Here is an 11965-nt window from a genome sequence, read left to right on the forward strand (position 1 = left end):
AGATAAAGATGGGGACCTGATGAGAGAGAGAGAAAAGTGAAAAGTGTGAGCTAGTAGAGCGGAAACCGCGAGATACAAACAAAAACCACTGCCCCGGAACAGGTCGTGGGCAGACACTCCAGCTAGCCAGCAACGGCGACGCGAAAACAAAAACAGGGAAGCCCGTTGCGTTCCCCCCCTCCCTCCCCCTCGCACGCCACCACTCCTCACGCGCACAGCACAGCTGCGCAGATCGATTCCGCCCGTCGTCCTCCGCTGCTCCGTCGCCGCCCCTCGCGTCCACGGAGTGGATGAGCGGCTGCCTCGCCGCTTCTTCCGGGCCCGTCAGGCTCTAGGAGGGCCGCCGCCGGGCATGGCCAGCGTCGGGCGCAGCAGATCGAGGCGCAGGGGGGAGGGCGGCGAGTCGTTCGACCGGAACGGTGCTCGGCCTGCGGAGCCCGCCGTCGATCACCATGGTCCGTGCTCGCCTGCTCTAGTCCCTTTCGATTAATCATCCCGGTTTTTGTTTTCTTTTGGGTGGCGTAAATTTTGGATTTTTTTTAGAGACCATGTGATAGAGATCCCTTACTTGATTTTTTTTAGGAAATCCCTTATTTGCTCCTTGATAGTGAAGGTTTTGGGGTTTTTTCTTTGTTCTGTTGTTGTCGCGTTGGGAGATGGGGGATTGCTTTATTTCCTTCGTGCTTCCGTCGGAAGCTTTGGGATTGCTTGCACATTAATCATCCTCAGATTTTTTTTAGGGTTTTGCTAATATATCTGAATTAAATTTCCTATTCTACCACCACTTTTTTTTAATGTTACCGGGATTTCAGTGATTAATCATACTGAAAATGACGCCTTTTTGGCAGTGCTAATTGTGGGGATTTATAATTAGAGTAGATTCACATTAATTTTCTGTGTTCATAGATAGATATATTAACACCAGTGTGTACTTATTTTATCTATCCATCCCTGTTGTTTTAAGCAAACGGACGGGGGCATAACTTTCCCATGTACTTTAGGTTTCATCAAAGCCTTTATTGGAGAGAGAAGATTCTTGTTTTGAATTTCAAACGATTATAGCGGACATGTCTTTTTCCCTCTGGTTCTTTAATTTGAAGTTACATTAAGGTTGCCGTGCAAGTTCTAGGACAAAAGCCAACCCCTAAACCAGACGTGGAAGAAATGCATCCAGTTTTGCAGTCTTTGGATGAACTCTAGATTATTAGGTGGGTCGCGGTGGGCAGACAGAGACTGTACACTCTAGACTCTAGCTAGAGGCATGTAGAGGAAATGTGTGATGTTGTCAACTTGACACTTCCCACCAGATCACGCAAAGAAACCTCATTTGCCCGTAATTTTGCTGGAGATGTAACTAGAAGCATTAAATTATGGCCTCCTCTTGTGTCCCCATGTCAGTTGGGTGCCGTGAAGGTTCATGGCCAAGTGGGGCTTCTTATTCTAATCACCAGGAGAATCTTTGTTTGAATTTGTCCGTGTCTGTACAAGAGCCGTAACTTATTCTGTATCAGTTTCCCCATCCTCAGTGAATTGACCGTTGGTTATAAACAAAGTGCAAAGGTTGGTAAAAATTCAGCCTGCCATTCGGGAATCAAAGTACCATGCACAATCTTTTGTTTACTAAGCACATAAGTAAAATATTTCATGCTATATTTCTACACCGAGTGCGGTTCGCCAATCATCAGTTCATCACACATAGTCATTTTTACTCGGGGTTCAATGCTTCCCATGATGGCGTTCTTCACCAGGTGGTTGTTGTGATTATGCATTTTCTTCAATTTTTTAAAATTAAATCGTGTGAATTTATTCAAAGAAATGGCACGATGGCGAAGCTAACACACCTTGTATCAGCTCTTTCTGGTCTTCTCTTGAGATGTTGTTCTACTTGATATTTGCATGTAATTATTGTGCTAGGTATATCTCCTTTCTACTATGCCTGTAATTATTATGCTGGAGACTGCTCTCTATATGGCCTGCCTTTTTTTTTTCTCCTTTTCCTCGCAGAAAAAAATAGTTCGACATGAAGTTCCTTCTTCTTACCATGCTGTCATATTGCTTCTTCTGCCAATTTCATGTCGTGTATATCTATGCAAAATATTTACTGTCCTTTTTCTCTTTAAAACAGTGGCTGGGTCATTGAGGAAACAAGCAAGTAACTCAAGGATACTCTCTCATACTCTGGTGAGTGATCTGAGTTTAGCTAAAGAGCTATATCACATGCTACATATGTTTGCAGTTGTAATTTAAGCTTTAATATTGTGCAGATTCCCCTTTCCAAATACTAACTATAACCCTCTGATATGAAACTAGGGAGCTTAAAATGGGTCAGCACATGTTGTTCTAATATAAACATTTGATACATGTTTTGCAGTATCAAGTTTGCTTCACGAATATACAATTATTGAAAATAGCTAGCTACATCATTCTGCTGTAGTAGAGACGGGTGCTAAAGCTCCAAAGCCATTTGGCTTAACTTACCTCCGCTATTCCCTGTATGTTCACACGTGACAAAATAGTATGAACTTTGAAATCCAATTGTACTAGAAGACCAAAATACACCATTTATAACATCTATATATGAGAAACTTTATCTTTCTCGTGGAGTTATTTTATGATCATTTCAACTTCTGTTATTCTATACTTGCCTATATTACTTATCTTGTTTGCATATTTCGCACCTTTTCTATTTTGATATTAAAACGTGATATGGAATAACTTGAGGTAGAACCATAGTTTTCTATAGTTCCTTCTGGCATATCACTGGGAAACATGTGGTTTAACATCTTTGGAAATTGACTATACTTCAGTAGTTATCTTCTGCTGTCAATTCATTTTGTCCTAGTTATTTGATTGCTTAACTAATATATTGGTATGTCCTTTTTTTTTCAGATTGATGAGGAAATCAGGAAAAGTAAACCAAGACAGACCAGCTGTGTACCGATGAAAAAGCTAATAGACGAAGAGTTCTCAAAAGATGCCAATGCTAGGCATACGTCACCAGGCGCTGTAGGAAGACTAATGGGTCTTGATTCACTCCCTTCGGTTGGGACCCGTAGCCATCACAGACATAGCAAAAGTCGTGCACACAACACTTCAGCTTGTATTTCTCATGATAGATATCTCCCACAGAGGAGAAGGACTGATGAGATGCCAGAGGTCAAAGATGTTTTTGAGGTTATGGATGCGATGAGAGTAAGGGCGGCATACCGAGCTAAAAATGGAAATGCAACTTCCAGATTTGATGCAACTGAGAAGGCTAACCTAGATTTCATAAGACAAAAATTTATGGATGCAAAACGTCTTTCTACAGATGAATCCCTTCAGATGTCAGAAGAGTTGAATGAGACACTTGATGCATTGGTATCTAACAAGGATCTTCTTCTGGAATTTCTTGAAAAACAAGATCAGCGTTCTCCCTCATCTAATGCAAACTGCATTACAATATTGAAGCCATCTAAAAGAAATCTATTTGTGGATACAGACAATATCTATTCACAAGATAATGGCATTGAAAGCTTTTTTCACAAACACTCTACAAGGAAACCGCCTGCTAAGTTATCCAGTCAATCCCCCAAAGATGACTCAGGTTCACTGAGGCAGAAATTATCAAGATCAAGTCATCAGGAAATAAGTGATAAACGAGCTTGTCCCACACGGATTGTTGTCTTGAAGCCAAGCCTTGATAAAGCTCGGGACATTGAAGGATCCTTTGCTCTTTCACATGAAATCCCTCATTCTGATTACAGAAGGCACACATCATGTCAGGAAGATGGCATGTGGAGTCCATACACTGAAGATTCCATGTGTCAAGTGTCCCTTGGCAATCCTGAAACAGTAGGTCATATAAAAAAGGGATCTAGAGAAATTGCTAGAGAGATTACAAAACAAATGAGAGCTGCTAGGGGTGGTGGTAATAGGAAACAGATTCTCCAACCAGATACCAGCACACTTTTGTCAGATGAAAGCTCGTATTTTGTGTCATCTCGTACTAAGCTCAAGACTTCTGAGACAGTCCATAGGTCTTCTGAGCTATGTGATAGTTGGGATTCTTCCAGCTTCAACTCTTCACCAGCACATTCAAATGAATCATCAGTCATCAAGGAAGCAAAGAAACATCTCTCTAGCAGATGGAAGATAGCCCATCAATTTCAGAATCAAGAACCTGAGAGTAATGGCTTCAGCGTGCTTGGAGACATGTTTGCTCTGTCCGACCAGGAAAGTCCAAAGGGAGAATTGCAGAGAAATGGAATGCCAGGCTCGTGTAGCAATCCCCTCGGGATCAGCAGCAAGGATGGTTGGAGAGGTGTAGCTCCAAGTAGTTCAGCAAGGTCCAAATCTATTCTGTCATCTTCACACCAGAGTGTTCAAAAGGCGAGCAACCGAAAAAAAAGCAGTAGAAAAACCGAGTTTTCCATGCTTAAGGATGTTCTCAAAATAGGACCCCATGATTCCGAGAATGCATGCCATAGCAGACAAAGAAAATTGCTGGTTAGAGGTTCAGCTTTTCGCGGTGATGTACCTGAACAAGTGTCCCCAGATGACGAGGAAAGAATGATGATTGACCATGAAGTACATGTAAGTTCTCAGAAACCAACAGATGTTGTTGACATGCCAGATTCATCTGAACAAGCACTTGCTCATACCGTGGATCCTGGCCATGAGTTAGATGTAATGTGCCATTTGGATACCAGTTCTGCAGTTTTTGAACAGAACAAAGAACAACTTTCTCCTGCTAAACTGAATCAGGAAATGCACCGGCAGCCACCAACAGCATTAGATTTGCTCATTCGTGTCCCTGATGTTGACAATCTACAGACTCAGGTATATTACATGTATACTGCCTAATTTTAGCTTATTATGCATTTCTTCGCTTGGATCCTTAATAAATTTCTCTGGAGATGCATCAATTTGTACGATAGTTAAATACATTTGTTCATCCCATTCATTTTTTCTCCCCTCTTCTCCCCCTCAAGAAAGTCTTAAGCTCTTTGGTAATTTTAAAAGCTCACTTGATTACCAATTGACATGTTTACCTAATTTTGGTTGTATATATATTGTATTTCAGGCTGAGGGGATTGAAAACTATCTGGATGATGATTACTCAGCTCTCTTTAGTCCGCCAACAGGAACAGAATCTCCTGTGGGGATTGAGCACCATCATGATTCTGACAATCAATCCTTGTGGATTCACCCGACAGGATCAGACTCTCCGACGGGCTCCAGCAATGATGAACAGCCAAGTCCAGTGTCTGTTCTTGAATCTTCCTTGGATACTGAAGAAGTTTACTCTGGAGATTTCGAGAAAATTAGTGCAGATATTCAAGGCAAGTGGTTTACTTTTTCTTTGCCTCCTCATCTCCTCTTTAATTCTCGGCTCCTAAGTTTGAATTTCTGTAATATCATAGGACTACGCATGCAACTTCAGCTTCTCAAAACGGAGACTACTGAGGACGCAGACGCCACCGATCATCTTATAGCAAGCGACGATGAGGATGCCTCAACAAATCAGCCACTTCCTGAAATGGAGATATCCCATGCTTTTATGGATGAAGAAGAGAGGGATTTCTCTTATGTGCTTGATATGCTCACCTTATTGGGCATTGATGCAGCTTACCAGGATGGGCAACTTGACATTTACTGCTTTTCGGAACAACCTGCTGGCCCTGATTTATTCGAGATACTTGAAAACAAGTACAGCGGCCTCATTCTATGGCAACGGTCTGAGAGGATGCTCCTGTTTGATCTCACGAATGCCGTCATTGCAGAAGTAATGACCTCTCTGGTTCATCATGGGTCGAAGGGATTGTTCCGAAGGTTATCGTCCAGATGGGATCAGGAGGGATTTGTTGAGTATGTGTGGCAGGGGGTGTTCCAGTTACGGCAAGAAATGGACTGTAATCAGGTCGACCCGCTGATGATGGAGTTGGAGCGGCATGGTTCTGAAGATGGTGTCGATCTTGTCGGGAGGGAGATAGGGACAATGGTACTTGAGGGTCTGCTGGAGGAAACCATAGCAGAGTTTCTGGGGATGAGACGATCTGGTAGGTTTTGTGGCTAGAATGTAACATGAAATTGTACCAATTGCCTTCTAGCGTATCGATGGGTCGGTGGTTCCTGAAAGGTGCCAAGCGCCTGGGAGTTCTCCATGCCTAGTGAAAAACAGCAACAGACAGGTTTGTAATGAATCATCATTACAAGTGAATTTTCGGTGGGATTTGTTGTAACTATTAGCTTTAATAACTGTGACCTAGTGTTTTTCCCTCCCAACTGGAGAGAACCAGTGGCTCTTTGCCGGAGTAATGGAGTATAGATGTGAATTTTTGGTATATCATAGCCTTGTTTGGTAGGTTTTGCCTCAGTGTTACATGCAAATATCAGTATGCTTTTGTTAGCTGTGACACAGTGCCAGCGGGGTTTTAGCGGTCAGCATGTGAAATATGCACACTAGTCATGAAATAGTGCAGAATCTTGCAGAGCAAAACTTGTGACTGGTCGTCATTTTTTGGGGCGCATTTCAAGCATTTGCCTGAACCTGTAAATACACTGCTGATTTGGTTGCATCTCGTCGGATCGATGCCCAACTATTGCTAGTTTCTCCTAAATTTGCCTGTAGCTGTAGTATGTATATGTGCAAGATCGCAGAAGATGTCCAGGCAAAAACTCCACCCGCGTGGTCAGGTTCGGATCGAGTAACAACTCCACCCTTGTGTCCCAGTCTGCAACTGCAACATTAGTTGATTTGATTTGCACACCCAAAAAACCTTGTATAAACTTATCAAACATTCACACCAGTAGCAGCAGTTACCTGTCATTACCAAGACAAGCAATCGAGCAATGGATCAAGCAATAGAAACTAACGATTATGTTGGGTCACATAGAGATGCAACACTTGCAACAAAAAAAAATTTACACAGTAATCCAAGATAAACCTGATAGGCCACGATGATTACCGCGTAATATTTCTCAATTTGGAAACTTGATGTAGCGCGTGAGGGCAGTAGAGTCTGATCCCACAAATAGCTCCAGTGGATCCACGAACTCCTTGATCTTGACCATCACACGTGTAAGGTTACTAAGGTATCCACATGTGCAAAGAGAAGCACCACGTAATATTTCTCAATTTGGAAATGAGATCAAAATGACAGCTAGGGTAGCGAATCTTTCCCATCCATCTCACTTATATATTGTTTCTGAACGGGCTCGGCTCTTGATACCAATTAGAACCATATTCCCAATGTCCACAGATCTAATTCACGTGGGCTCCTTTCTATAAGTGTGTAAGCCTATAGGTTCACGAGTTACGACCACAACATGACTAGAGTTACTCCTCCAGGTCGCGGCTCCGAGTCCAGGTCACTTCCATCAAGGCCTCAAGTCGATAACTGAATAGCGGATCCTAGCAGAACATGCCCGTTCCCAAGTAACGTGAAGTCATATGACAAACCTTTCTCCAATGTGACTTTCGTTCAAGTCCTTTTACTTCACGATATTCCTTGCCAAGATATAGGTAAGTTATTATCATCCCTTGAATAGATTAAGTTTCTTCTTGATCCACGATCAGGGGTGGACCCAAGCACGGCCGAGTGGGGGCCTAGCTCCCAACTCAAAATTTCAAACCCCTTTGGTATTATTTTCTCATATTTTAAATAAAAAATTGTGAACTCTACAATTTTTACTAGGAATGGCCCCAGCCAATTGTTTAGAACACGATTGTAAATCTTTATGGGTCTATCCTATGTATGATATGTGATTCCATCTAACTAACTCCTAGTCGGCCGTCCGGTTAACACTTAACCGACTCAAACATGGCCATGCTTCCCACGGGGAGAAAATTCTCGTTTTGGTTATCGACATCACGCAACTTGATTCTGAGCCAGCCCGAACTCTACCCTTATAAGTGCATTATTACGGAACAAAGTTTGGCGGAATCTAATTTGACCGATCCACTACTCGGATGATGCTATAACCTCATGTATAAGGATTTCATCGAGTGCGACATAAATGAGAATCTGCTCGTAGCGTTTCAATATGGATAAGTCCGACTTGCTTAACACATTAGCCGAGTTAGTGCATATGGGATTAACATCACGATGCCCATGGCCAGTGGAACCGGGCCATTAGGTGACTTGCACATTACTCTAGGTTATGTGTCCAAACACAACCTTGACGATTAAAGACAATCTATTATGAACAATATGAATACATAGCTTCACAACCGAATCATGTACTCGATGGTACATATACATGTTCATATAAAGAGAGCCTAACTTTATGATTACATCTGAAAACATATCATCCATGCTTGCCTCTAGGGCATATACCCAACAATTTATTACCAAGCAGGGAGCTATTTTAAACTAGTGCAATGAACAAAAGTACCAAAAAAATACAACTTGGGCTATGTGAGAATCTAGATTGGCGACGAGTAGTCCGAAGCCCACTCTCCTGAAAACCATATCTCCACCTCATGATGAGTACTGGCCAATTAGTCCATTGGTACCAACCATTATGGTTGCATCAGAATCTTTCTGTTTCGTTCAGCATGAGTAATTGATTCTTTGTGTACAGATTTTCTAAGTAATAGTTTCATTTGTTTTGGGCACGGAAGTTGAACATCTCGCGTGGCTTCACAAATAGATTTGGCTCGAAGAGTCGCTCTAGAACCAGCTGAAACAAAATTCTGGATCTGTGGCTAAATTGATCTTAATAATTTCTATCAAACTTTTATACAGTTTTAACATGGATACTTTTTTATTTGTCATCGTTAACCACATAAAAAGTTATCAAATGTTAGTTGTAGCATTCTGAGTTAATATAGTTAATATATTCGTGATGCATATTGTTAAAAAAATACTTCATTATTCTAGATTTAAATTCTTGTAGCATAGATCTCTTCATCGACTAATTTTTCATAATCCCATAGTACTAAATCAATTACATCAACAACAACTAATATGTAACGGAGAGAGTATATACATATTTATTGTAGAGATATAGTATTCATATTGTCTAACAAATATCTTAATAGAGGGTTGTTGTGTAGGATTAGGTAAGCATATTTGTAGAATCTAGAGTCTAAATTGTATGTTAGCATGATTATTTACCCTGTTTTTGTGGTTAAATATGTCTTGCAAGTTACACCAGATGACAGCGTGTATATGTTGTGCACTTGATATTCAAATAGCATCACTAACAGTAATCATCGACACATAAATGACTTAAATAGATTCTGCTTTCGCCTATATACGGTTCGATTGTTTGAGATGGTCGCCTGCAACTGCAATCCCCTCGATATGATCTTCTCTATACAAGCGCTGGTGGCGGTTCCGAAATAAAGATTCATGCACAAAATTAAGCATGGTTATGTAGTTGACATATATCTGGGTCTCTAGTACAAATTGTAGGACTTCCATCGGAGCGTCACTATCAACGTAACAAAGCTCGTTGTGGTTGATTATATTGGTTTGCTACTACGCTATGTGTGGTACGCACTACTCGTCCGTTGCATGGGCTTGCTCCAACAAATTTAATCTTTTTACAAATATTAAATTGTCTCTTGGATATAATAATAGATAATAACAATATATGGTGGTTATTAGTACACACTAAAGTCCGTTGCATTATTGTGTCTATCCGCCTACGCGAACACATGCTGATTTGCTTGAACAAAACTCGTCACTCCCATCGCCAACTCCTCGGAACGATGCATCGGTTTCCCTATGTCATCTGACTCATCCCAACAATTCCTCGTGTCGCCGGGAGGATAGATTCCGATAGTATCTTGTGCAACAACCCCGCAACACCAGAGCAACTCCACCTGTTTCCCGGTCTGCATGCACCTGCCACACATACACCACTCCATTTGATCTGCACACCGAAAACCCCGTATAAATCTAGCGAACACACGCACTCACTGATGCACACCACCAGCAGGCAGCAGCAGTCGCCACTCGAAGAATTTACTTTGGAGCACGTAGCCTCTGAACTCTCTGAACACAGAGCCCCTGCTCTTCTCCGGTGTCCTCCGAAGTCCAAACACATACGTTTGAAGATGGTCAAGGTGGCGCTCTGTTTGATGGTCGCGCTCGCTGTCGCGAGCTGCGCATTCGCCGGCCGCGTCCTCGACGAGCATCCCGCGGCGACTCCTCCGGTACAAGCTCCTCTGCCGGTCGATCCATTGCAGGTGCCGACCGAGCCGTCTGCTGACCCAGTGGTAGTGCCGGTGCCCGGGCCCGCGGCGGCATTACCTTTGCCATCCAATGCCGCTGGCGCTGCAGGAGCAGCTCCCACTGCGGCCGAAGGTGTAACGGCAAACGGTGGCGTGTCTGACGCGGGTGACCACCCGCCGCTGACGTTCTTCATGCACGACATCCTCGGCGGCGGCTCGCGGCCGATGGCGGCGCTCATGGTGACTGGAGTGGTGGCGAGCGCCGCCGACCTGGCCAACGGCAACGGCGTCTTCGGAAGTACATCCGTCAACTTCGTCGCGGACAACAGCAACAATAATATCCCCTCCGTCAACGCGGGCGACATGCCGACCGGTGCGGCGCCCCAAAACGCCCTCTTCGGCACGACCACCATCATCGACGAAGACCTCACCGAGAGCCACGAGCTCGGCGCCGCGGTCGTTGGCAGTGCGCAGGGGTTCCATGTCGCGACCTCGAAGGACGGCATCAGCAAGACGGTCGTCCTGACGGCCATGTTCGGCGGCGGCGAAGTGCACGGCGACACGCTCAGCTTCGTCGGGGTGCACCGGATGGCGGCGCCCGCGTCCCACGTCACCATCATCGGCGGCACCGGGAAGTACCAGAACGCCAAGGGCTTCGCCGCCATTCAGACGCTGCAAACCGACGATCAGCACACCACCGACGGTGGAAAAAACATGCTCCAGTTCAACGTTCACCTCTCCTGAGCAGAGCTGGCTGCTTCTTAACTAATGTACTATTCCAGGTTATATGATGCTTTGCTGTCGCGTTCAACGTTTGTAATTTGAAGTATTTATCCGGAATGCCATATGTGTAATGTAGTAACATAGACCGTTTGATCGTATCTCCAAATCCAAGTAAAGTTCAGTACTCCAACTATTCTCGTGGGAGAACTTTAAAGTGATCAAGCAGTTCATCAAAACATTGATCGCGATTGAGTTCATGGATACATCATACAGATGCAAAATCACCAGAAACGTAGAATAAAAAACCTAATCTAGCCTACCGCAACCCTAAATTTACCAAAAATTGGCCCCGAGATACCTCACCGGGGCTTGTGAGCAGGCGACGAACGACGACCGACGGCGAGCTCCTCCCACTTGAGCTCAACGAGCTCCGTCTTCACGCGGCGAACGGCGTCCTTCCGCTGGAACTCCTCGTAGGCGCACATGCACCTGATGGATGGTCCAGCGCGTGTCCTCCTCCTCGTGCTGTCGCGCCTCAGCGGTCTCCTGCTCCTAGACGCAGTGGAGCTTCTTGACGGCTGATCTTGACCATTGGGGGTGCCGGCTCCTCTTCGGCCGCCGTGCCACAATCATCATCGGAGGGGGTGTGGGAGCAACGACAAAGGTGCAAGAAGATTGTTAAGCTTCATGCACTAGCCACTTGAACCAAAAGTCCGAACTGATGGAAAGGGCTAGGCAATCCACATATACATTTCACAACACCCCCACTCGTGTGTGACGGGAGAAGAGAAAGTCAACACGTGAAAGAAGAAGAGCACACCGAAACAGGGCATCAGCGGTGGCTAAAGAGGGGGGCAACATCAAGGCTTAATTGCGAAAACCATGTGAAAGCCAGGATTTGAACTCGAGACCTAGGGCTCTGATACCATGTTAAGCTTCATGCACTAGCCACTTGAACCAAAAGTCCGAACTGATGGAAAGGGCTAGGCAATCCACATATACATTTCACAACAAAGATGACCCCACCTCTCCAGCGTACACGTACGTGCGGATTGATAGCGGCGGCGTTAGGCC

General features: G+C 44.2%; 2 protein-coding genes across 2 annotated transcripts; both read left to right on the plus strand.

Annotated features, from left to right (window-relative positions):
* Positions 1-352: 352 nt before the first annotated feature.
* LOC124702296 lies at positions 353-6280 on the plus strand. Its single transcript, XM_047234421.1, has 5 exons — positions 353-455; positions 2126-2181; positions 2890-4821; positions 5066-5324; positions 5406-6280. The coding sequence occupies exons 1-5, from the start codon at positions 353-355 to the stop codon at positions 6056-6058; spliced, it is 3003 nt and encodes a 1000-aa protein (XP_047090377.1). The 3' UTR covers positions 6059-6280.
* Positions 6281-10051: 3771 nt separating this feature from the next.
* LOC124695488 (dirigent protein 24-like) lies at positions 10052-10912 on the plus strand. The gene has a single exon (XM_047228328.1). The coding sequence runs from the start codon at positions 10052-10054 to the stop codon at positions 10910-10912; it is 861 nt and encodes a 286-aa protein (XP_047084284.1).
* The last annotated feature ends 1053 nt before the right edge of the window (positions 10913-11965 follow it).

The sequence above is a fragment of the Lolium rigidum genome, chromosome 3 (assembly GCF_022539505.1).
Source record: "Lolium rigidum isolate FL_2022 chromosome 3, APGP_CSIRO_Lrig_0.1, whole genome shotgun sequence".
NCBI lineage: Eukaryota > Viridiplantae > Streptophyta > Magnoliopsida > Poales > Poaceae > Lolium > Lolium rigidum.

Coding starts and splice junctions, on each gene's coding strand:
- LOC124695488 (XM_047228328.1), top strand. CDS start 10,052: ATGGTCAAGGTGGCGCTCTGTTTGATGGTCGCGCTCGCTGTCGCGAGC.
- LOC124702296 (XM_047234421.1), top strand. CDS start 353: ATGGCCAGCGTCGGGCGCAGCAGATCGAGGCGCAGGGGGGAGGGCGGC. Junction 456..2,125: donor GCCCGCCGTCGATCACCATG/GTCCGTGCTCGC, acceptor TCTTTAAAACAG/TGGCTGGGTCATTGAGGAAA. Junction 5,325..5,405: donor AATTAGTGCAGATATTCAAG/GCAAGTGGTTTA, acceptor GTAATATCATAG/GACTACGCATGCAACTTCAG.